The sequence below is a fragment of the Nerophis ophidion genome, linkage group LG27 (genome assembly GCF_033978795.1).
Source record: "Nerophis ophidion isolate RoL-2023_Sa linkage group LG27, RoL_Noph_v1.0, whole genome shotgun sequence".
Lineage (NCBI taxonomy): Eukaryota > Metazoa > Chordata > Actinopteri > Syngnathiformes > Syngnathidae > Nerophis > Nerophis ophidion.
This window is the reverse complement of record NC_084637.1, coordinates 24,421,386-24,447,769: the sequence shown is the minus strand read 5'-3', so window position 1 is coordinate 24,447,769 and position 26,384 is coordinate 24,421,386. Positions and strand designations below refer to the sequence as shown.

The window sequence follows — 26,384 nt, the reverse complement described above, 5'->3', positions numbered from 1 at the left end:
AAAAGTTTTCTATGCCAAAAAAGGGAAAAAAACGAACCAAAAAAACGTGAAAACATAAAAAAATACATTTTAGTCAACGAATATATCTGATGTTTAATTAGAGATTTAAGGGTTGAAAGTAAAACTTTTTTTTATGACTTTTATGAGTGGGACCCTTTTGGATCCTGGAGAATGTTACTGGATTTACTAATAATATCACATCAAAATCAAATGTTGATATGAATTATTGATCTATTAAAGTCTCCAATCACTTCACGTCAAATATTCCACTTTGAAATTTTGGGGGGAGGAAATATTAAATATTTTGTGTGGTTGCCATACAAAAACTAAGTGTTCTATGACATAAAATATTAAAACAAAACAAAAAACATAACTTATTTTTATCAGTGGGACCTTTTTGGGTCCCTGAGAATATTAGTGGAATTGTTTTCCCTAATCTGTCATATCTAAAATAAAATAAATAAATAAGGAATCAAAATCATAGTTGTTATGAAATATTTATCAATTTAAGGCTCCAATTATTTCAAATATTCCATTTAGAAAAACTTTTTTTGAAAAATGTTGCACATTTTGTATTTGCCACAAAAAACTGTTTCCTATGACAAAAAAGGAATAAACCCAAAACACATTAAAAAAAACAAAAAACAAAAAAACTGACAGGTAAATCTGAAGTTAATCTAGAGATTTAAGGGTTGGGTTTAAATAAAAGTAGGACTTTTATGAGCGGATATTATTCGATTAGTTTTTTAAACTCATTGCTTAAAATAAAATTAATATTGTTATGAATTATTGACCTATTAAAGGTTCCAATTACTTCCTGTCAAATATTCCACTCTGTCATTTTTGAGTAGGAAAATATAAAAAAAAAAATGTATTTGTGTGTTTCATGACGAAAATAAATCAAAACGAAATAATAATTATAATAATAATAATAATCATTTAAAAAATGGGGGATTTATCTCAAGTTGATGTAGATATTTAAGGGTTTAATGTAAAAATGAATAAATAATGTATGACTTAATTTTAACTTTTTTATGAGTGGGATACTTTTGGATCCCTAAGAACTTTGGTGGGATTTTTTTTCCCTAAACTGTCATTTCTCAAAAAATAGTCAGGAATCCAAATCAATGTTATGAAATATTTATCGATTTAAGGCTCCAATTACTTCTCATCAAATATTTGTGGGGGGGAATATTACATATTTTGTAAGGGCATAAAACATTGAAAAATGTACTAACTTTATATTGATAGCTCGATCTGAAGTTGATGGGGATATTCAAGTGTTTTTTTTTGTGTGACTGAGATCCAAACTTGAGGGGAGCCCTAAAGGATAAAACAGATCTGTATGTTTTTTTGTTTTGGAAATAGAAAAAAAAAAAAAAAAAAGACCTTTGTATGTGTTCATTTTTTAGCGTGTGGAAACAATTCAGACGGCCCTAACATTTACAAACAACAGAAGGGAAAAAAACATCAATAAAAAATATTGTTTTCTTTATGTTTCCAGTAAATACCAATAAGAAAAATAAAGTCAGGCCCCGCCCCTTCACATCAATAAACTCCTCAGCCAATGGCAGGTAAAGAAGGGCGGGGCCAAAGAGACTCTGACTTGACACAACTTGATACACAATACTCAACTTTGTACACAAAAAGCTCTTATTGTGACAGTCTGACAGGAAATGTGGTCTCTCGGGTGGCAGCGGTCCCTGGAGAGGCTGACTGGACTTTATCCTCCGTATAAAAACATTCTTCCTGTTCTGCTGGTGAGAGGAAAGCGTTCCAACGACAAATGGCTTCGTGTAGGCCACGCCCACTGGGAAAGACGACTTTTAAGAGCGTCTTTAAGGCTTTTTTTTCTCTCTTTCGCTCGTTCTTTTACTTAGACAAAATAAAGCAGCGGCTCTCTGCTAGAAAAATAGAAACAGTCGAATACGATGGCTTAGGTGCTGCGTTCACGGGGCGACTGTGTCGCTCGCCGAGATTTTCGGAGTGGCACTTCCCTCTAATGGAACATCTTTGGCAGCCAATCATCATTTGTCGAGGGAGGGGTAAAGGGGGTCGATAATTAGCCCCGCTTCAAAATCAACGAAGGTGTGTGTCATGTGCACAAGCATAGAAACACACGAACAACAGTCAATGTCAGGTTGCCATGGAAACCACCGAGCATGAAAATATCAACACACTGACTGTGTCGCTGCCATGTTTAGGTCGCGATGCATTCAGGGACACTGTCAACAGCAGGGTTTTCCTTTTTCTGCGCCTCTTTGCGCTGAGGTCCAGTAGGCGTGTCCCATCTGCACGCACACGTAATTTATTCAAGGACGAAGAAGGCGCCACAGACGCGAACCGCCTCGAAACGGAATGAAGCGAGGAAGGAATGTCCTCGTTAAGTTCCAAGGAATGTAAAATCAAAGAAGTCAAAAAGTTTGAAAGGTGCACTCACCTTCCAGGAAAACACGGCGCTCATTAACAGTAGAAGAAAACCATCCTCCAAAATGGCCGGCAAAGTCAGGAAGTGGAAATAAATAAACGTCTGACTTCCCTTCTTCCTCGTGAATATTAATGAGCAGGAGGCGGAGTGTCGTCCTTGAGGTCCTCCAAGCTGGCCATGACTGTGAGGCCGCCATCTCGGGACCCTGGCGAGGAGAGCAAACAAGAGGCCAGGAAGGTTCAGGGTTTCTGGGGGCCGGGGGACAGCACCACGGGGGTGGACAGTCCGTCCACGCTCAGCGCCGGGATGTGCATCTGGTTGCTGCCGTTCGTGGGGAACTGGAGGAGACATGTTGTCATTTAGAACATGGCGGACTTGGGAGAAAAAAACCTGGCAGTCACCTGGAAGGAGAGCTTGGCGGGCGAGCGGGGAGCGATGGGACTGAGCGTGCTCCAGAAGTGGATGGTGGAGGGAAGCGGGCTGGGGGTCAACAGGACGGGCGTCTGGGGACAAACAAAGTCAGCGTGCGGCGGAGTCAGGCGGGCGCGTCGCTATCGAGCGCTTACCAGGGCGTGCGAGGTGATGACGCCGGGCGTCAGCGTGTTGGCGGCCGAGCCGGGCGCCAGCAGACTGTTGACGGCGGCGTTGAACTGAAGACAAAGACAAATGATCAGGAAGGGATGTCGGCGGCCGGGGGCGGTACATTTGCGTGTCGCGCTCGCTGAGGTCTGCACCTTGTCCAGGGAGAGGCCGGGGGGGAGGGAGGGGGAGGACGGCAGCTCCAAGCCTCGGGGCTTCTTCGGTTTGGGAGGAACCACGTCTGAAGCCGACCTCGCCGCCGCCAGTGGCGTCGATGACGTCACCGCAGACACGGACGGGTCTAAGAGGCAAATACACACACACCACCTTTTTTACTAACATAATAGTAACAGTAACACAGTACACTTAGCAACATAATTAGATTAGATTAGATTAGATTAGATAGATTAGATAGTACTTTATTTATTCCATCAGGAGAGTTCCTTCAGGAAAATTACAATTTTCAGCACAATCCCATTCAAGTTCAGACAAACATTAAAGGGAGACAGAACAGGATCGCTGACGGGTCTGCCGGCTTCCAGCGCCCCTTACAGAAAAAGATGAGATACAGGTAAACAAGGGGGGGGGGGGGGGGGGGGGGAATAGAAGATTAAAATAAAATAAAAAAATCGGTCTTAGCCTTGGTCCTGGAGAGGGGGTGCAGACTGAGGCCAAGGGAAAAAAAACAACAACTCATAGCCATAGTACACATCCCTCTTACATGTGTGTAAGGGGGAAACATCAAACATCAAAACATGTGAATAAGAGGGAAACATCAAAATAACAATAGCAATAGTAAAACAGTACACATAGTAACAGTAACAGAGTACACATAGTAACATAATAGTAACACAACACAGTGCACTTAGTAACATACCGTATTTTTCGGACTATAAGTCGCAGTTTTTGTCATAGTTTGGCCGGGGGTGCGACATATACTCTGGAGCGACTTATGTGTGAAATTATTAACACATTACCGTAAAATATCAAATAATATTATTTCTCTCATTCGCGGAAGAGACCAAGAAAATGTCAGCAAACGTCACACACACGACAACCAATAAGAATTTGGCGGGGGAGCGTCATGGCAGAAGTGCATTGTGGGTCATGGAATGCTAACTGCTATATGCTACTGCCGTAGCTATTTCATCGTTGGCGGTAACTTATAAAAACTGAGAAGGGCTGAACAAAAATGGCACCGAAAAGGAAATCATTGTACTGCAAATTACAAGCTGGACATAGTGAAATATACTCCAGTGCGACTTATATATGTTTTTTTCCTTCTTTATTAAGCATTTTCGACTGGTGCGACTTATACTCCGGAGCGACTTAAAAATACGGTAACAGCCTTGGCGTCACTATAGACAGCGATTTTAAACTAGACAAACAAGTCAATGGCGTTTTAAAATCGTGTTTTTATCACCTTCGTCTTTTAGTAAAGGTTAAACCGTTTTTATCTTTTAACCTTTTTGAACAAGTCGTGCATGCTTTTATTTCAAGTCGCCTGGACTACTGCAATGCACTTTATGCTGGCATTAGCCAAAAAGCTCTCTCCCAGTTGCAGTTACTCCAGAACGCGGCAGCACGACTTTTAACAGGGGCCAGGAAACGCCAGCATATAACCCCAATTCTTCAGAGTTTGCACTGGCTCCCTGTTCATTTTAGAATTGATTTTAAAACATTGCTGTTTGTTTTTAAATCTTTACATGGACTGGCACCTGAATATATCTCGGACCTCATCCAAATTTACATCCCTGCGCGCGCTCTGAGGTCCGAAAGCCAGCTCCAGCTCGTGGTGCCCAAGACCAGACTTAAGACCAGGGGAGACAGGGCCTTCTCTGTGGTCGGCCCTAAGTTCTGGAACACTCTGCCGCTCCATGTTCAAACTGCTTCCACAGTGGAGTGTTTTAAGTCTCGTCTTAAGACCCACTTTTATTCTTTGGCTTTTAACACTACGTGAGTTGTGTGGTCCTCTGTTGTCCTCTGTGTTTTTTATACACTTTTATTTTTATTTTACTGTTTTAATTGATTTTACCCTTTAAAATAGTTTTTAATCATATTTGTTTTTATATTGTTTTTATTGGTTTTATTTTTATTCATTTTTTGTTTTATTCAGTCATTGGTGGAGCATAATATTGTTTTTAACATGGCTGTGCAGCACTTTGGAAACGTTATTGTTGTTTAAATGTGCTACATAAATAAAGTGGATTGGATTGGATTGGATAATAGTATATGCAGTAATGTAATAGTAATAGTACACGTAGTAAAGTATAAGTAATAGTAATTGTAGTAAAGTAATAATCGTAAGTGTAGTAAAGTAACAGTATTTGTATGTGTCGTAAATCACAGGAAGTGCAATAAAGTCACAGTAATTGTAAGTAGTAGTAAAGTAACAATAATGGTAAATGTAGTAAAGTAACAGTAATAACAAGTGTAGTAAAGTAACTGTAATAGTAAGTGTAGTAAAATAGCAATAATCGTAAGTGTAGTAAAGTAACAGTGAAAGTAAATGTAGTAAAATAACAATAATAGTAAGTGTCGTAAGGTAACAGTAAGAGTAAGTGTAGTAAAATAACAGTAACAGTAAGTGTAGTAAAGTAACAGTAACAGTAAGTGAAGTAAAGTAACAGTAATAGTAAGTGTAGTAAAGTTACAGTAATAGTACATTTAGCAAAGTAACAGTAATAGTATATGTAGTAATTTATATTATTAGTACACATAGTAAAGTATAAGTAATCGTAAGTGTAATAAAGTAACAGTGATATTAAGTGTAGTAAAGTAACATTAATTGTACGTGTAGTAAATAAGAGTAAGTCTAGTAAAGTAGCAGTAATAGTAGGTGTAGTAAAGTAACAATAATAGTAAGTGTAGTAAAGTAAAAATAATAGTAAGTGTAGTGTAGTAACAGTAATAATAAGTGTAGCAAAGTAACAGTAATAGTAAATGTAGTAAGAAAACAATAATAGTAAGAGTAGTAAAATAACAATAATAGTAGGCATAGTAAAATAACAGTCACAGTAAGCGTAGTAAAGTAACAGTAATAGTATATGTAGTTATGTAATAGTAATAGTACACATATTAAACTATAAGCAATAGTAAGTGTAGTAAAGTAATAGTGATATTAAGTGTAGTAAAGTAACAATAATAGTAAGTGTAGTAAATAACATTAATTTAACGTGTAGTAAAGTAACAGTAATGGTAAGTGTAGTAAAATAACAATAATAGTAAGTGTAGTAAAGTAACAGTAATAATACGTGTAGCAAAGTAACAGTAATAGTAAGTGTAGTAATACAACAACAATAATAATAAGTGTAGTAACATAATAATAGTATGTGTAGTAAAATAACAGTAACAGTAAGTGTAGTAAAGTAACAGTAATAGTAGTAAAGTAACAGTAATAGTACATTTAGCAAAGTAACAGTAATAGTATATGTAGTAATGTAATAGTACACATAGTAAAGTACATGTAAGTATAGTAAAGTAACAGTGATATTAAGTGTAGCAAAGTAACAATAATAGTAAGTGTAGTGAAGTAACATTAATTTAACGTGTAGTAAATAAGAGTAAGTCTAGTAAAGTAACAGGAATAGTAAGTGCAATAAAGTAAAAATAATAGTAAGTGTAACGGTAAAGTAAATGTAGTAAAGTTACAGTTATAGTATGTGTAGTTAAGTAACAGTACGTGTAGTAACATAACAGTAAATGAAGTAAAGTAACAGTGATAGTACATTTAGTAAAGTAACAGTAATTGTACATGTAGTGAATAATAGTAAGTGCAGTAAAGAAAGAGTAATAGTAAGTCCAGTAAAGTAACAGAATGGTAGTAACTACTGTAGGGATGATGTTCGTTAAGAAATGATCGAAGTTGATGCCATAATCGAATCCTCTTATCGAATCCAGATAGGCTGTTGTGTGTGCACTAAGTTCCAAAAGCCGTAGATGTTTATATGGACCGGCACGCTGTTTATATGGAGGAAAAGCGGACGTGACTGAGGACAGCATGCGGCGGTTAAAGGGGGAAGGTTTCAGGTGAGAGAGGACGCTAATGGCACACCCCCAGTGAGCACATGGTGCTGCTATGTGCTTTGTAAATAAAAAGAATTGCCGACAAACACATCACCAACATGGACGAGGTGCCGCTCACTTTCGACATCCCGGTGAAGCACACTGTGAAGAAGAAGGGGACAAGCACGGCAGCGAATCGATACGAACAACGGGGCTTTTACTGTTTTAAAATAAGGAGAGGGAATCTGCCATGTTTGATGGAGAACTTGCCCAGCTGTTCAGTTCGAACATAGACGATGAGGACTTGGATGGATTTATGGATGAGGATTGATCAAAAAAATAATGGGAGTACATTATAAATACAAACCCCGTTTCCATATCAGTTGGGAAATTGTGTTAGATGTAAATATAAACGGAATACAATGATTTGCAAATCATTTTCCACTCGTATTCAGTTGAATATGCTACAAAGACAACATATTTGATGTTAAAACTGATAAACATTTTTTTTTTTGCAAATAATTATTAACTTTAGAATTTGATGCCAGCAACACGTGACAAAGGGGTCGGGAAAGGTGACAATAAATACTGATCAAGTTGAGAAATGTTCATCAAACACTTATTTGGAACATCCCACAGGTGTGCAGGCTAATTGGGAACAGGTGGGTGCCATGATTGGGTATAAAAGCAGCTTCCATGTCAAACCGTTTTAGAACAACATTTCTCAACAAGCTATTGCAAGGAATTTAGGGATTTTACCATCTACGGTCCATAAAATCTTGAAAAGGTTCAGAGAATCTGGAGAAATCACTGCACGTAAGCGATGATATTACGGACCTCTGATCCCTCAGGCGGTACTGCATCAAAAACCGACATCAGTGTGTAAAGGATATCACCACATGGGCTCACTTATAAAAAAACACTGTCAGTAACTACAGTTGGTCGCTACATCTGTAAGTGCAAGTTAAAACTCTACTATGCAAAGCAAAAGCCATTTATCAACAACACACAGGAACGCCACCGGCTTCGCTGGGCCCGAGATCATTTAAGATGGACTGATGCAAAGTGGAAAGGTGTTCTGTGGTCTGACGAGTCCACATTTCAAATTATATTGTGAAACTGTGGACATGGTGTCCTCCGGAACAAAGAGGAAAATAACCATCCGGATTGTTACAGGCGCAAAGTTCATAAGCGAATATCTGTGATGGCATGGGGGTGCATTCTTGCCCAAGGAATGGGCACATATGTGAAGGCACCATTAATGCTGAATGGTCCATACGGGTTTTGGAGCAACATATGTTGTCATCCAAGCAACGTTATTATGGACGCCCCTGCCTATTTCAGCAAAACAATGCCAAGCCACATGTTAGAACAACGTTACTTCGTAGTAAAAGAGTGCGGGTACTTTCCTGGCCCGCCTGCAGTCCAGACCTGTCTCCTATCGAAAATGTGTAGCGCATTATGAAGCGTAAAATACGACAGAAGAGACCCCGGACTGTTGAACGACTGAAACTCTACATAAAACAAGAATGGGAAAGAATTCCACTTTCAAAGCTTCAACAATTAGTTTCCTCAGTTCCCAAACGTTTATTGAGTGTTGTTAAAAGAAAAGGTGATGTAACACAGTGGTGAACATGCCTTTTCCCAACTATTTTGGCACGTATTGCAGCCATGAAATTCTAAGTTAATTATTTGCAAAAAAAAAAAAGTTTATGAGTTTGAACATCAAATATCTTGTCTTTGTAGTGCATTGAATTGAATATGGGTTGAAAAGGATTTGCAAATCATTGTATTCCGTTTATATTTACATCTAACACAATTTCCCAACTCATATGGAAACGGGGTTTGTACTTCAATAAAGTACAACCCAACTCAGCTTGGCTCCTGCTGCCTTTTTAAAACAACGTCCATGCATGCTAGCGGATGTTTTAAGCTAGCGTATATTTAACCATGCCTGCGCCCCAAATTACGATGCGCCTTATTTATGCGTTAAATACAGAAATAGCACCCGTAACTGACACGGCGCATTTTAATACGGTGCCCCCTATGGTCGCGAAAATACGGTATAGTGGCTTTGATGGCGGGGAACCGTTTCTCAAAAACGGATTTGAATCCATGGAATCAGTTCTTTTCTTATCGAAGCATCCGGAGAACCGCTTTTCGAACATCATCCCTAGTAGTAACATATCAGTAAATGTAGTAAAGTAACAGTAATAGTACATGTAGCAATATAATAGTAAGTGTAATAAAGTAACAGTAGTAGTACATTTAGTAAAGTAACAGTAATTGTACATGTAGTAAATAATAGTAAGTGTAGTAAACTAAGAGTAATAATAACTAGTAAAGTAACAGTGATAGTACAGTTAGTAAAGTAAGAGTAATTTTATGTGTAATAACTTATGAGTAATAGTAAGTATAGTAAAGTAACATCATGTGTAGTAACATACGAGTAAATGTAGTAAAGTAACAGTAATAGTGTATGTAATAGTAATAGTAGTAAAGAAACAGTAGTATTACATTTAGTAAATTAACAGTAATAGTACAAGTAGTATTGTAATAGTAAGTGTAGTAAAGTAACAGTAATAGTATGTGTAGTAATTAACAGTAATAGTATGAGTAGTCACAGTAATAGTACATCTAGTAAAGTAATTATTAGTAAGTAGGAGTAATGGTACTTGTAGTAAAGTAAGAGTAATGGTAAGTAGGAGTAATAGCACATGTATTAAAGTAACAGTAATAGTAAGTAGGAGTAATAGTACACATATTAAAGTAAGAATAATAGTTAAGTAGGAGTAATAGTACATGCAGTAAAGTAATAGAGACTAGGAGTAATTGTACATGTAGCAAATTAAGAGTAATCGTAAGAAGGAGTAATAATACTTGTAGTAAAGTAACAGTAAGTAGGAGTAATAGTACATGCCATAAAGTAAGAGTAATAGTAAGCAGGAGTAGAAGTACATGTAGTACAGTAAGAGTAATATTAAGTAGGAGTAATGGTATATGTAGGAAAGTAAGAGTATTAGTAAGTAAGAGTGATAGTACTTGTAGTAAAGTAAGAGTAATATTAAGTAGGAGTAAAAGTACATGTAGTACAGTAAGAGTAATAGTAAGTAGGAGTAACAGTACATGTAGTAAAGTAAGAGTAATATTAAGTAGGAAAAATAGTACTTGTAGTGAAGTAAGGGTAATATTAAGTAGTAGTAAAAGTACATGAAGTACAGTAAGAGTAATAGTAAGTAACGGTAATAGTCCATGTTGTAAAATAAGAGTTATAGTAAATAGGAGTAATAGTACTTGTAGCAAAGTAAGAGTAACAGTAAGTAGGAATACTAGTGCATGTAGTAAAGTAAAAGCCATAGTAAGTAGGAGTAGTAGTAAACATATTAAAGTAAGAATAATAGTAAGTAGGGGTAATAGTACATGCAGTAAAGTAATAGAGAGTGGGAGTAATAGTACATGTAGTTAAGTAAGAGTAATAGTAAGTAGGAGTAATAGTACATCCCGTAAAGTAAGCGTAACAGTAAGTAGGAGTAAAAGTACATGTAGTACAGTAAGAGTAATAGTAAGTAGGGGTAATAGTACTTGTAGTAAAGTAAGAGTAATAGTAGTAGTAGCAAAGTAAGAGTAACAGTAAGTAGGGGTAATAGTATTTTTAGCAAAGTAAGAGTAATAGTAAGTAGGAGTAATAGCACTTGTAGCAAAGTAAGAGTAATAGTAAGTAGCAGGAATAGTATATGTAGTAAAGTAAGAGTAATAGTAAGTAGGAGTAATAGTACATGCCGTAAAGTAAGAGTAATAGTAAGTAGGAGTAATAGTACTTGTAGTAAAGTACTGAATAGTGATATTGGTAGGAAAATAACATTTAGTAGACAAAGTGTGATATTTCATCTTCTATCTTCAGCACCTTACCTGTTGGCGTGTCCTTTTCCTCGCTTCCCGAATGCTGATCTCTGACCTCGGCGTCGATGCTGGGAGGGGGCGTGGCTTCTATGACGGCGAGCTGAGGCTGTGGTCCACCCGTGCCACAAATGAGCTGAGGAACCTGAGGAAGGGGCGGAGCAAAGACGGGCGCCGATCACTCACACGACGTTAGATGACGGCGTGTGAGAGGAGGCGTGGTCTTACCTCCTCCACCTGCTTCTCCTCCAGGGTCACTATCTCCATGAGGTCATCCTCCAACGGCAGGGTCTCCTCCTTGATGATGATGGGTGGCAGGGGCGGTCGTGCTGGAGGCGGGGCGACAGATGGGGGTGCGGACGCCACAGCGGCCTGCTGCGAGGGAGGAGGGTTGATGATAACGAAGACGGGCGGGGAGTGAGTTGGGTGAGGGGCGGGGTTCGGATGGGGAGGGAAACTGGCAACGGTAGCCATGCCGCCACCGCCGCCGCCGTCTGGCTGTGGCGGCGGCGGTACGGGACTCACGGCGCCCCCGACGGAACCTATGGGGATGAGCGGTGTGAGGGAGGAGGGGTCGCTGACGCTGGTGAGGTAAATATGGGGAGGGTCACCCAGCGGGGGGCCGGACGGGTTCTGGGACCAACAGGACAAGTCGTCAGCAGGGGGCGGGGACACAAAGTAGCGTGCTTGCCTACGTGCTAACAGCAAGTACTGACCTGTGATTGGCCGGGGGTGTTGGCTGGCTGGGCTTGGTTGACAACAGGTATGGAACATGGCGAAGCATGAGTGACGATCACCTGGCGAGAAGGATCGACGGCGGCGCCTGCTGGCGGCGAGGAAACCTGCAGGAAACAGCATGAGGACGGACGTGCCGATATTTCCTACGGCGATTTCCCTCACCTCTCTGGGGGCGGGGTCCAGCATCAGCTCCGCTTTGACCGGTCGAGGGTTGGGCGGAGCCTGCAGCGATTGGATGGTGAAGGTGGAGTAGAGGCCGGACTTCATGTAGTCGTTACGGGAACTTTTGTAGGAGCCGCCGGGCGACGACTTCTGACCACCAATACACAAATCAACGCATCAGCCACGCTCCGGTCGCTGCAACGACATAGGCGAGTCTGCGTACCTGTGCTATGCCCTTTGACTGACAGCTCAATGCCCCGCCCCCTTTCGATTGGCCATTGCCGTCCACGTTGTCCCTCCTCTGGCCTTCTTCCGGGGTGCGCGTCCCGTCGGGCAGGGAGGGGTCGGGCTGGCTGACGAACTTGTACACAAACTTTTGTCCGCTCACCTTCTTGATGATGTTCTGAAAAAAAAAAAACGCGAGAGGAAGTGGAAAGCTCACGCTGTCCCGGAAGCAGTCGTCGCCATGGCAATACCTTGTCGTAGTAGTACCGCAGCGCGCGGCTGAGTTTGTCGTAGTTCATGTTGTGCTTGTTCTTGCGGAGCCCCCAAAGGCGGGCCACTTCCTCCGCGTCCAGCAGCTTGAACTCGCCGTCCTCGCCCGTCCACGAGATCAGGTGACGCTGGCGCTGGTCGTCCAGCAGGTGGAGCAAAAACTGCCAGAGCGTGATGGACGGGTCCATGGCTGCCAGGCACAAATTAGGAAATAAAATCAATCGGACGCTGTACGACTGTCAACTTTTCAAAAGTGTACACAAACGGAGCCTCTGCGAAGATACAAACATGACGAGAACTCACATATGCAAATGAAGCTCATTGTCATTGGCTGAGCTGTTATGCAAGTAACCTATCAATCACCTTGGAAACTATTGCCACGGCAACCTTTCATGGATGCTCACCAGGGAGACGAGAGCCCCGCTGCTCCGCTCAAAAGCACTGAAATTAAAACTATATATTTTTTCTAAATATTGTCTCGGCCGGGCGTTAATTAAGGGGGCGTGGTCACATGTGAGTGACAGGTTACTATTCAGTCCTCAAAATACCGTATTTCCTGCATAACAGTGGTTCTCAAACTTTTTTCACCAAATACCGCCTCAAAAAACACTTGGGTTTTCCGAGAACCACTCTAATGACCAACATTAAACTACAGTAGCGTAGTTGGCCCATGTATTCAATAAAAACAAAGGCAGAGGTAATTTTAACTAAGTTTATTTCATATTTGAGGACCGTTTTAACAGTAACACTGTGTACTTTGAATATAGAAACATTTCTATGAATGATAGAAATGACAGAGTAATACAGTCTTAATGGTTTATTTTGGCGTGGACTACGGCCTATAGTAGTCAAATTGGAACCATTTCCATTGAAGGCCCTTATGGCTTTATCTTAAACACACAACAGAAATCTAAGGGATGTTTAAAAAAATAAACATTCTTTAAGCCCCGCCCCTGACTCCACCTACTGAATTAACACAACTGCCTCCTGCAGTCTAAATGAAAAAAAGGCTTTTTTAATGACATTAAAACTGTTATCTACTTATCACAGACTAACTATATAAACATATTTCTGTGATTAAAAGTACGAGTGCAACCAAGGTACTGTCGGCAAAAATCGTTAAGAAAAATGTGACCATAATAGTTCCCTAACAACAATTTTTCTCTAAGTAACAGTTGTATTGTTTCTGTCCATTGCATTGGCCTGTTTTGTGTCTAAAAGATACCTCTCTTTTCGGCTAAGTTCCTCGGGTTTTACGGAGACAGCTATGTGAGGTTCTCCTTACCACCCGTCGCCCCACCTTCCAAGAACATAAGACAAGGACTGTTGTGATGCCAGAGATCATTTATCTATATTGCATTTGGCTTTTGGTCAAAAGGTTACTCCCTAAATTTTTTTGTTTTGTGATTGATGCTGTATAACTGCCTACTTGACTTTTCAATATGCCGCCTTTGGTGGAAAAGGTTTAGACACCTCTGTTCTAGAGCTCTCAAAACAAAAATAAAATATACTTAAAATATAAACAAAGTTTAGTTAGTTAATTAAACAAATCTAATAATCTTAACTGATTAATTTGAAAAATGACAAGAACCAAAATAAACACTGTTAAATGTGTAACTGTACGCCAATATTTTCATACAGGCAGAATCTTGGACACACTTGGTTATGCAATTACACAATCGTTTTATGGATAATTTTATTCTATTCTTACATAAGGGGAAAAAACAACAGTAAAAATCTACTAAGTCAAAATAATGACAACATAATGACTTACTAAGTCAAAATAATGACTTAAGTGTAATTAATGACTTACTATAAGTAAGCGTTTGCAAAAAAAAGAGAGTAAAAAGTGGCGTCACATGCTGACATATACTCAACTCATCGTGCTTAATTTATTACAGCATTTGAGAAACCTGTAGTTGATTTTTTATTATGTAAATGTTTTATTTTTATCAACATGTAATAGCAGGGACCCCGCCATTCAAAACAAGGATGCTACATTACTAATGATTAATGTAACTATAGCTGAAAAAATTGGTACAATAGCAATAGGAGAGACTATTCATCCCTGAACACCATGGAGTTCATGTAGGCTTTATGATGCAGTTACATTATTATATCAACTATCAGAGACAGCTTCAGGAAACTCTTCATTTAACATAGTGTCCTTTTTTGCTGCTTCAACACAGTTCAATCAACACTGAAAAACGTCAAGTGAAATAACTTAGTTTTTAACTGTAGGTCAATAATGCTTGTCTTTCTCTCAGACAAACACACACACATGCATGCATGCGCACACTCACATACATTAGCCTTCACCTCAAGGACTGCGAGCTGAGCTGCCGCTTAGGTTTCTAGAACGTCAACCGGCTCATAGTGATGTTGCTAGTAGTTGACTTGGAAGTGTTTATTATAATTTGGGGAGAGTCCGCTGCCTTTTGCTCACCTGCTTAACACCTATCTGCTCACTCCACCGTCTTTCCTCTCTGTCTGTGCCGTGAGCACTGACTCCATGTGCTCTGACTACGCACTGCTGATGAGCTGTTACATGCGCTCTGAATACTCACTGCTGATTGGCTGTTACATGCGCTCTAAAAACACTCTGCTGATTGGCTGGTACCGCTCTGCGTGTAACCAATCAGATGGTTGTGTGGGTGGGACAATGCTGGGTGCTGCAGAGACGTACTGACAGAGGCAGAGGCAGAATTAAGCGGAGCAGCTTGTTAAGACTTTAGATTAGGCGGTGGCTCTTTGTTGTTAAGGCGGCCGCCTTGACAACAAAGCGCTCCTCGGCCAAATTTTTTTTAGCCCTAAGTCAAAAAGTTTGGACACCCTTGCAATAGAGTAATAGCAGAATTACAGTTAATAAATACCTATATTGACACAAACAGAAAAACAAACCATTAACTTCATAGGGCATGAAAAAAATTCTGTCCCCAGGGGTGCGTGACAGAAAATATGTGAGAACCAGTGCTTTAATGAATGCTTACCTTGCTCAAATAAATGATGTATGAAGAAAAAGAAGCATCTATAATCATAGCATCCTGCAGTAATATTTGAACCATTAATTGTGGTGTTTATATGGTTTTAAAAAGCTGCTTTATGCAATAAGTCAGTTACTTTTCCACAAATGCAAACAAGTTTTTATTCTAAACACACACAACTTACAAATGTGGCCAAATTCTCTATGAATGGCGCACGTGGACAATATTATCAATATTAGTTTTTAAAAAAAATTAATAAATGCCTCCACCTGGTACCCTCTGTAGTTGAGTAAAGAAAAACAGCAGTCATTAACACAGACCCCTTTGCTGCACAATACTGATGGCCTAAAGTGACTGGGAGCCGTCGCCATGGTAACAAGCATGAAAGCCTAAAGTTCGCTGCTTCCTCTCACTCATCGACACTCTGCGGTCCAGGAATACAACAACAAAAAGATAACACCGACACACACAACGTGTGCACAACTGAACTATTGGTGACGTAAACCCCTGGCAGACTACACAACAACAACGAGGTGGTGACCTGTTTTGGACTTGTGAAAGCACTCGAACATTATGGCAGGGCATCTGTCGTTTCATCCTGGACAATACTGATGACAAATTTGTGCTGTGTTTTAAAGATGTACAATTTGGATTTACACAGTATGGGGAAAAAAATGAAATGGAATTTTACCTTTGCAACCTTATTATACTATTGGCTAAGTTTTATATTCACAAATGTAAGTTTCTCAATACCCGACCTGTTTTTTTGTGCCTTTAAAAAATAATTAGATATTTACTTTAAAACGCTTTTTACTTCTGACAACCAAAAAGCTGTGAAAACTATAACGCTGTGCTACAAATTTGGATTATTTACGGAACTTGAGTGCTACAAGTATTTGGCCACCTGCCTTGACTCACATATGAACTTGAAGTGCCATCCCATTCCTAACCCATATGGTTCAATATGTCAGTCAACCTTTTGCAGTTATTACAGCTTCAACTATTCTGGGAAGGCTGTCCACAAGGTTGCGGTGTTTGTTTATAGGAATTTTCAACCATTTTTTCAAAAGCACATTGGTGAAGTCGGGAAGGCTCAGTCTCCGTTCTAATTCATCCCAAAGGTGTTATATCGGGTTCAGGTCAGGACTCTGTGCAGGCCAGTCAACTTCATCCACACCAGGCTCGGTCATCAATGTCTTTATGGACCTTGCTTTGTGCACTGGTGCACCGTCATGTTGGAAGAGGAAGGGGCCCGCTCCAAACTGTTACCACAAGATTGGGAGCATGGAATTGTTTAAAATGTTTTGGTATCCTGTAGCATTCAAAGTTCCTTTCACTGGAACTAAGGGCCTAGCCCAACTCCTGAAAAACAACCCCACACTATAATTCCTCCTCCACCAACTTTCACACTCTGCACAATGAAGTCCGAAATGTACCGTTCTCCTGGCAACCTCCAAACCCAGACTCGTCTATCAGATTGCCAGATGGAAAAACGTGATTCATCACCCCAGAGAAGGCGTCTCCACTGCAATAGAGTCCTGTGGCGACTTGCTTTACACCACTGCATCCGACGCTTTGCATTGGACTTGGTGATGTATGGCTTAGATGCAGCTGCCCGGCCATGGAAACCCATTCCATGAAGCTCTCTGCGTACTGTACGTGGGCTAATTGGAAGGTCACATGACGTTTAGAGCTCTGTAGCAACTGACTATGCAGAAAGTCTTTGCCCTATGCGCTTCAGCGTCCGCTGACCCCTCTCTGTCAGTTTACGTGTCCTACCACTTGGGGGCTGAGTTGCTGTTGTTCCCAAACTATTTCATGTCCTTATAATAAAGCCCCCAGTTGACTTTGGAATATTTAGGAGCGTGGAAATTTCACGACTGGATTTGTTGCAGGACAGTTCAACGCTGGAAATCACTGAGAGCGGCCCATTCTTTCACCAATGTTTGTAGAAACAGTCTCCATGCCTAAGTGCTTGATTTTATACACCTGTGGCCGGGCCAAGTGATTAGGACACCTAATTCTCATCATTTGGATGGGTGACCAAATACTTTTGGCAATAAATAAGAGCACAACCCAGGAACTAAAACTACACTCCAAATAAGGTATGGCTTGGTGGGATAAGTCGTGACAATAAAGTATGAAAGGATGTAGCGGTAGAAAATGGATGGATGGAAGGATGTAAATAGTGTAATATACAGTGGGGCAAAAAAGTATTTAGTCAGCCACCGATTGTGCAAGTTCTCCCACTTAAAATGATGACAGAGGTCTGTCATTTTCATCATAGGTACACTTCAACTGTGAGAGACAGAATGTGAAATAAAATCCAGGAATTCATATTTTAGGAATTTTAAAGAATTTATTTGTAAATTATGGTGGAAAATAAGTATTTGGTCAACCATTCAAAGCTCTCATTGATGGAAGGAGGTTTTGACTCAAAATCTCACGATACATGGCCCCATTAATTATTTCCTTAACACGGATCAATCGTCCTGTCCCCTTAGCAGAAAAACAGCCCCAAAACATGATGCTTCCACCCCCATGCTTCACAGTAGGTATGGTGTTCTTGGGATGCAACACAGTATTCTTCTTCCTCCAAACACGAAGAGTTGAGTTTACACCAAAAAGTTCTATTTTGGTTTCACATGACATTCTCCCAATCCTCTGCTGTATCATCCATGTATCCATTTTGGTATCCACTGTGACAATATTATTCATTTTTTAAATGTTTTAATGTAATTTTTTATAAATGGCTGTGATGATAATGTCAATGAGGGACTTATAATCCCTGCTGTGTTGGAAGTCTTATCAACATTGATACTGTTGTTGATATTATTATTTTTTTGATTGTTTTGTGTCATGTTTGGTGTCCTCAATTGCTCTGTTGTTTGCTATTCTGAATAGTGCTGGTTTTGGAATTGGAATTGTATTCCATCCATCCAGTTTCTACCGTTTGTCCCATTCGGGGTCGCTGGAACCTATCTCAGCTGCATTCGGGCAGAAGGCGGTGTACACCCTGGACAAGTCGCCACCTCATCGCAGGGCCAACACAGACAGACAGACAACATTCACACACTAGGGCCAATTTAGTGTTGCCAATCAACTTATCCTTAGGTGCATGTTTTTGGCGGCGGGAGGAAGCCGGAGTACCCGGAGGGAACCCACGCAGTCACGGGGAGAACATGCAAACTCCACACGGAAAGATCCAGAGCCCGGGATTGAACCCAGGACAACTCAGGACCTTCGTAGTGTGAGGCACATGCACTAACCCCTGTTGTATTGCTGTGTATTATTTTGTTGGACTGATTAATAAAAAATAAAAGAAAATATGTAAATGCTGGAACACAGCAACAACACTGACAAGAACTGTCAGTAGGGGCGGTATAGCTCGGTTGGTAGAGTGGCCGTCCCAGCAACTTGAGGGTTCCAGGTTCGATCCCCGCTTCCGCCATCCTAGTCACTGCCGTTGAGTCCTTGGGCAAGACAATTTATCCACCTGCTCCCAGTGCCACCCACACTGGTTTAAATGTAACTTAGATATTGGGTTTCACTATGTAAAAGCGCTATATAAATATAATTCACTTCAGTATAGCGTATACATATTTTGCAGTCTTCTTTAGTTGCTTTCTTGAGTTTACAACCCCCTGGCACTGTTTTGTATTGTTTCTGTACTTGTTTTATTTATATTATTTATTTGATTGAATGTTTATTGTTTATTGAATGGATCCCCATTAGCTGACGCCATGGCGACTGCTGGTCTTGCTGGGGTCCATATAGGAGCATACAAAATTAAAATACAAAGAATACATGCGTTACCAAACATTATACAATGGAAAAATACAACATGAGATAAAAAAGGTAGTTAAAACCAGTATTAAAAATAAACAAAATATGAATGTGAGTGTGAATGTTGTCTACGAGGTGGCAATTTGTCCAGGGTGTATCCCGCCTGGGGACGGCGTGGCGAAGTTGGTATAGTTGCAGTGCCAGCAATCTGAGGGTTACCGGTTCAATCCCCACCTTCTACCATCCTAGTCACGTCAGTTGTGTCCTCGGGCAAGACACTTCAGCCTTGCTCCTGATGGGTCCAGGTGAGCGCCTTGCATGGCAGCTCCCACCATCAGTGTGTGAATATGTGTGTGTGAATGGGTGAATGTGGAAATACTGTCAAAGCGCTTTTGGGCTCCTTAAAAAGGGGTAGAAAAACGCTATGCAAGTACAACCCATTTACCATTTCCGCCCGATTGTAGCTGAGATAGGCACCAGCGCCCCTTGCAACCCCAGATGGAATAAGCGGTAGTCAATGGATGGATATTTTGCAGTCTTCTTTAGTTGCTTTCATGAGTTTACAACCCCCTGGCGCTGTTTTGTATTGTTTCTGTACTTGTTTTGTTTATATCATTTATTTGATTGAATGCGAGTGTGAATGTTGTCTATCTGTGTTGGCCCTGCGACGAGGTGGTGACTTGTCCAGGGTGTACACCGCCTTCCGCCCGATTGTAGCTGAGATAGACACCAGCGCGCCCCCGCGACCCGAAAGGGAATAAGCGGTAGTAAATGGATGGATGGATGAATGCGAGTGTGAATGTTGTCTGACTATCTGTGTTGGCCTTGCGACGAGATGGCGACTTGTCCAGGGTGTACACCGCCTTCCGCCCGATTGTAGCTGAGATAGGCACCAGCTACCCGAAAGGGAATAAGCGGTAGAAAATGGATTGATGGATACTTTGCAGTCTTCTTTAGTTGCTTTCTTGAGTTTACAACCCCCGGCGCTGTTTAGTACTGTTTCCGTACTTGTTTTGTTAATATTATTTATTTGATTGAATGTGAGTGTGAATGTTGTCTGTCTATCTGTGTTGGCCCTGCGACGAGGTGGAGACTTGTCCAGGGTGTACGGCTCCTTCTGCCCGATTGTAGCTGAGATAGGCACCAGCGACCCAAAAAGGAATAAGCGGTAGAAAAAGGATGGATGGATATTTTGCAGTCTTCTTTAGTTACTTTCTTGAGTTTACAACCTCCTGGCGCTGTTTTGTACTGTTTCTGTACTTGTTTTGTTTATATCATTTATTTGATTGAATGCGAGTGTGAATGTTGTCTATCTGTGTTGGCCCTGCGACGAGGTGGTGACTTGTCCAGGGTGTACACCGCCTTCCGCCCGATTGTAGCTGAGATAGACACCAGCGCGCCCCCGCGACCCGAAAGGGAATAAGCGGTAGAAAATGGATGGATGGATGAATGCGAGTGTGAATATTGTCTGACTATCTGTGTTGGCCTTGCGACGAGATGGCGACTTGTCCAGGGTGTACACCGCCTTCCGCCCGATTGTAGCTGAGATAGGCACCAGCGACCCGAAAGGGAATAAGCGGTAGAAAATGGATTGATGGATATTTTGCAGTCTTCTTTAGTTGCTTTCTTGAGTTTACAACCCCCTGACGCTGTTTAGTACTGTTTCTGTACTTTTTTTGTTTATCATTATTTATTTGATTGAATGTGAGTGTGAATGTTGTCTGACTATCTGTGTTGGCCCTGCAATGAGGTGCGACTTGTCCGGGGTGTACCCCGCCTTCCACCCGGTTGTAACTGAGATAGGCAACAGCGACCCAAAAGGGAATAAGCGTAGGAAATGGATGGATGGATATTTTGCAGTCTTTATAGTTGCTTTCTTGAGTTTACAACTCCCTGGTGGTGTTTTGTACTGTTTCAGTACTTGTTTTGTTTATATCATTTATTTGATTGAATGTGAGTGTGAATGTTGTCTATCTGTGTTGGCCCTGCGATGAGGTGGAGACTTGCCCAGGGTGTACACCTCCTTCCGCCCGATTGTAGCTGAGATAGGCACCAGCGACCCAAAAGGGAATACGCGGTAGAAAATTGATGGAAGAATGGATATTTGGCAGTCTTCTTTAGTTGCTTCTTTGAGTTTAAAACCCCCTGAGGCTGTTTTGTACTGTTTCTGTACTTGTTTTGTTATATCATTTTATTGATTGAATGCGAGTGTGAATGTTGTCTATCTGTGTTGGCCCTGCGACAAGATGGTGACTTGTCGAGGGTGTACCCCCGCCTTCCGCCCGATTGTAGCTGAGATATGCACCAGCGCCCACCCTGACCCGAAAAGGAATAAGCGTAGAAAATGGATGGATGGATGAATGCGAGTGTGAATGTTGTCTGACTATCTGTGTTGGCCCTGCGACGAGGTGGAGACTTGTCCAGAGTGTACACTCCTTCTGCCCGATTGTAGCTGGAATAGGCACCAGCGACCCCAAAGGGAATAAGCGGTAGAAAATGGATGGATGGATATTTTGCAGTCTTCAATCAATCAATCAATGTTTACTTATATAGCCCTAAATTGCTTTCTTGAGTTTACAACCCCCTGGCGGTGTTATGTACTGTTTCTGTACTTTTCTGTACTTTTTTTGTTTATCATTATCTATTTGATTGAATGTGAGTGTGAATGTTGTCTGACTATCTGTGTTGGCCCTGCGATGAGGTGGCGAACTTGTCCGGGGTGTACCCCGCCTTCCACCAGGTTGTAACTGAGATAGGCACCAGCGACCCAAAAGGGAATAAGCGGTAGAAAATGGATGGATGGATATTTTGCAGTCTTCTTTAGTTGCTTTCTTGAGTTTACAACCCCCTGGCGCTGTTTTGTGCTGTTTCTGTACTTGTTTTGTTTATATTACTTGATTGAATGTGAGTGTGAATGTTGTCTGTTTAGCTGGGTTGGCCCTGCGATGAGGTGGAGACTTGTCCAGGGTGTACACCTCCTTCTGCTCGATTATAGCTGAGATAGGCACCAGTGACCCAAAAGGGAATAAGCGGTAGAAAATGGATGGATGGATATTTTGCAGTCTTCTTTAGTTGCTTTCTTGAGTTTACAACCTCCTGGCGCTGTTTTGTACTGTTTCTGTACATATTATTTATTTGATTGAATGTGAGTGTGAATGTTGTCTATCTGTGTTGGCCCTGCGACGAGATGGCGACGTGTCAAGGGTGTACCCCGCCTTCCGCCCAATTGTAGCTGAGATATGCACCAGCGCCCCCGGCAACCCGAAAGGGAATAAGCGGTAGAAAATGGATGGATGGATGAATGCGAGTGTGAATGTTGTCTATCTATCTGTGTTGGCCTTGCGACGAGATGGCGACTTGTCCAGGGTGTACACCGCCTTCCGCCAGATTGTAGCTGAGATAGGCACCAGCTACCCGAAAGGGAATAAGCGGTAGAAAATGGATTGATGGATATTTTGCAGTCTTCTTTAGTTGCTTTCTTGAGTTTACAACCCCCTGGCGCTGTTTTGTACTGTTTCTGTACTTTTTTTGTTTATCATTATCTATTTGATTGAATGTGAGTGTGAATGTTGTCTGACTATCTGTGTTGGCCCTGCGATGAGGTGGCGACTTGTCCGGGGTGTACCCCGCCTTCCACCCGGTTGTAACTGAGATAGGCAACAGCGACCCAAAAGGGAATAAGCGGTAGAAAATGGATGGATGGATATTTTGCAGTCTTTATAGTTGCTTTCTTGAGTTTACAACTCCCTGGCGCTGTTTTGTACTGTTTCTGTACTTGTTTTGTTTATATTATTTATTTGATTGAATGTGAGTGTGAATGTTGTCTGTCTATCTGTGTTGGCCCTGCGATGAGGTGGCGACTTGTCCAGGGTGTACGCCTCCTTCCGCTCGATTGTAGCTGAGGTAGGCACCAGCGCCCCCCGCGACCCGAAAGGGATTAAGCGGTAGAAATGGATGGATGGATGAATGCGAGTGTGAATGTTGTCTGACTATCTGTGTTGGCCCTGCGATGAGGTGGAGACTTGTCCAGGGTGTACCCCTCCTTCTGCCCGATTGTAGTTGAGATAGGCACCAGCGACACAAGAAAGCAACTAAAGAAGACTGCAAAATATCCATCCATTTACTACCGCTTATTCCCTTTAACCCTAACCCTAACCCTAACCCCCTGGCGCTGTTTAGTACTGTTTCCGTACTTGTTTTGTTAATATTATTTATTTGATTGAATGCGAGTGTGAATGTTGTCTGTCTATCTGTGTTGGCCCTGCGATGAGGTGGCGACTTGTCCAGGGTGTACGCCTCTTTCGGCCCGATTGTAGCTGAGATAGGCGCCAGCGCCCCCCGCAACCCCGAAAGGGAATAAGCGGTAGAAAATGGATGGATGGATGGACCCAAAAGGGAATAAGCGGTAGAAAATGGATGGATGAATATTTTGCAGTCTTTATAGTTGCTTTCTTGAGTTTACAACTCCCTGGCGATGTTTAGTACTGTTTCCGTACTTGTTTTGTTAATATTATTTATTTGATTGGATGTGAGTTTGAATGGTGTCTGTCTATCTGTGTTGGCCCTGCGACGAGGTGGAGACTTGTCCAGGGTGTACTCCTCCTCCTGCCCGATTGTAGCTGAGATAGGCACTAGCGACCCCAAAGGGAATAAGCGGTAGAAATGGATGGATGGATATTTTGCAGTCTTCTTTAGTTGCTTTCTTGAGTTTACAACCCCCTGGTGCTGTTTTGTACTCTTTCTGTACTTGTTTTGTCTATATTATTTATTTGACTGAATGTGAGTGTGAATGTTGTCTATCTGTGTTGGCCCTGCGACGAGGTTGGCAACTTGTCCAGGGTGTACACCTCCTTCCGCCCGATTGTAGCTGAGATAGGCAACAGCGACCCGAAAGGGAATAAGCGGTAGAAAATTGATGGAAGGATGGATATTTTGCAGTCTTCTTTCGTTGCTTCCTTGAGTTTAAAACCCCCTGACGCTGTTTTGTACTGTTTCTGTACTTGTTTTGTTTATATCATTTATTTCATTGAATGCGAGTGTGAATGTTGTCTATCTGTGTTGGCCCTGCGACGAGGTTGGCAACTTGTCCAGGGTGTACGCCGCCTTCCACCCGATTGTAGCTGAGATATGCACCAGCGCCCCCCGCTACCCCAAACGGAATAAGCGGTAGTCAATGGATGGATGGATGGATATTTTGCTGTCTTCTTTAGTTGCTTTCTTGAGTTTACAACCCTCTGGTGCTGTTTAGTACTGTTTCTGTACTTGTTTTGTTTATTTGATTGAATGTGAGTGTGAACGTTGTCTATCTGTGTTGGCGACTTGTCCAGGGTGTACCCCGCCTTCCGCCCGATTGTAGCTGAGATAGGCACCAGCGCCCCCCACGACCCAAAAGGGAATAAGCGGTAGGAAATGGATGGATGGATGATTATTATGAATAAAGGTTTTTAAAATATTTTTTTTTAAAACCAAGTGCATGGTCTTTGTGTTCAAAGATCACAATGCAATGTCTGACAACAACCACCTTTGCAGCTGCAACACACACGCAAACTGCAGGCCGAACCTGTTGCAACACACACACACACACACACACACACACAAGCACACGCACACACACACACCTACCGTTAATGAGGGGATTAGAATCCATCTTGATGAAAATGTTATTAATGTTCTCTCACAGCTCCTCCATGTTGTTCTTCCTCTTCTTGTTGCGCTCGCTCTTTGTGTGCGTGTGTTTATATGTGTGTGTATATATATGTATATATGTATATTTGTGTGTGTTTGCAGCTGTCAGAGCGGCAGCTTGCGGCTGTTACGTAACCGCTCCGAGGCGCTGCTGCCCGGGTATGCAGCCTCCATGCTAACACCCGAATCACAAGTAAACTTTAAATGATGTGAAAGTAAACAATAAAAGCAAAAGTAGTGCGAGCGCTTAAAATCGTGCACCGAAGAAAATTCCAGTGTTGTGTTTTTTTCACACTTTAGCGTGAGCGTGGCAATCGACTTGTTGTTGTTTTTTCCTCGGCGCGTCCCCAACGTGTTGACAAGTGCTAACTAGCCGCCGCGCTAACTAGAATTCGTCAAAATGTCCTTCCGGTGGATCAGAAGTGGTTTTAAAGACGAGTGTTCGCTGAGCTAAGCTAACTAGCTTAGCTCGGTGACAGCTCCCCCCTCCCCGCCTCTCGAGTGTGCGTCAGCCCCAGCAACACCGCAGCCACCGCGGGCTGCAGCCACGGAGTTCCCCCGAGAGCCTTCCGAACTCTTCCGGAAGCGCCCGAAACCGCTTTGAAGAATCTTCCCGCTTTGTTTACTCCTGTTCCGCCATCAATAAACAACAATCGGATGGCTCCGTTGTTGTTTTTTCGAGGCGTCTTCCTGTTTGGGCGAACGCCTCCTCACTTTTTTTTTTTTTTTTTTTTTACCTGCATCAAAAATGTAGTGTAAAACACGAAAGGTTCCGGTTATTACTTTCAAAGTAAGAGCGTTCAGCCTGGCTCAGCCAGTTTCCACCACTAAACACATTTGGAAAAAATACCCTAATGCAGTGGTTCTTAACCTTGTTGGAGGTACCGAACCCCACCAGTTTCATATGCAAAAATACAATATTTTTTTTTTTTTTCAAATTCAAGAAAACATTTTTTTTTGTTATTGGTGCCCAAAATGAACCGTGCATGAACAAAACCAACACAGTGCAAGGTTTCACAATAAATTACACACCTTACACCAGGGGTAGGGAACCTATGGCTCTAGAGCCAGATGTGGCTCTTTTGATGACTACATATGGCTCTCAGATAATTATATTTATATAGCGCTTTTCTCTAGTGACTCAAAGCGCTTTACAAAGTGACACCCAATCAGTTCACTTTCAGGACTAGATAGAACAATCCCATTATACAAGATAACCTGAGTAGAGTGGAAATAATAGGCTACCTCCTTCAGCGCTGCCTCAGAGCGGTTGTGGTGTTGGACCTGGTTGGGTGGGATTGCAAGATGGGGGGCAGAGAGGAGGAAGGGTAATGGTTGTCAGCTTCATTGGGGTCATCAGGTGGGCACCCTCCTTCACCGGCGTTTCAATGATAGGCACACAACACCTTCAGAGGGCTCATCGGCAACACCTGGCGTCCCAGGTGAGCCCCCCTCTGCTTTTAACCATTACGTGATGTAGGTCTTACTAGATCCCCAGATGGTGTCTCTCCTCTTCACCCACAGCCACCGACTGGCTGTCTCTGCTGCTCCTGAGAGGGCTTTGATGGTGTTTCGCAGGGTTTGGCCTGATTGTTGTCTGGCCCACAAAACCTCTGCAGCCAACT

At 41.9% G+C, this 26,384-nt stretch overlaps 1 protein-coding gene across 3 annotated transcripts; it reads right to left on the bottom strand.

Annotated features, from left to right (window-relative positions):
* Window positions 1-2,533: 2,533 nt before the first annotated feature.
* On the bottom strand, window positions 2,534-25,489 carry elk1 (ETS transcription factor ELK1). Of its 3 annotated transcripts, none has more exons than XM_061889819.1 (11): window positions 24,697-25,489; window positions 12,286-12,494; window positions 12,033-12,212; window positions 11,810-11,959; window positions 11,626-11,751; window positions 11,138-11,542; window positions 10,922-11,054; window positions 3,163-3,308; window positions 2,995-3,078; window positions 2,830-2,931; window positions 2,534-2,766 (listed from the first exon to the last, which is right to left on the bottom strand). In XM_061889819.1, the coding sequence occupies exons 1-11, from the start codon at window positions 24,719-24,721 to the stop codon at window positions 2,668-2,670; spliced, it is 1,659 nt and encodes a 552-aa protein (XP_061745803.1). In that variant the 5' UTR covers window positions 24,722-25,489; the 3' UTR covers window positions 2,534-2,667. The 3 variants fall into 3 exon arrangements, with proteins under 3 accessions (XP_061745803.1, XP_061745806.1, XP_061745804.1); XM_061889822.1 differs by having other exon boundaries at window positions 11,138-11,284; XM_061889820.1 differs by having other exon boundaries at window positions 11,810-11,956.
* Window positions 25,490-26,384: the final 895 nt, after the last annotated feature.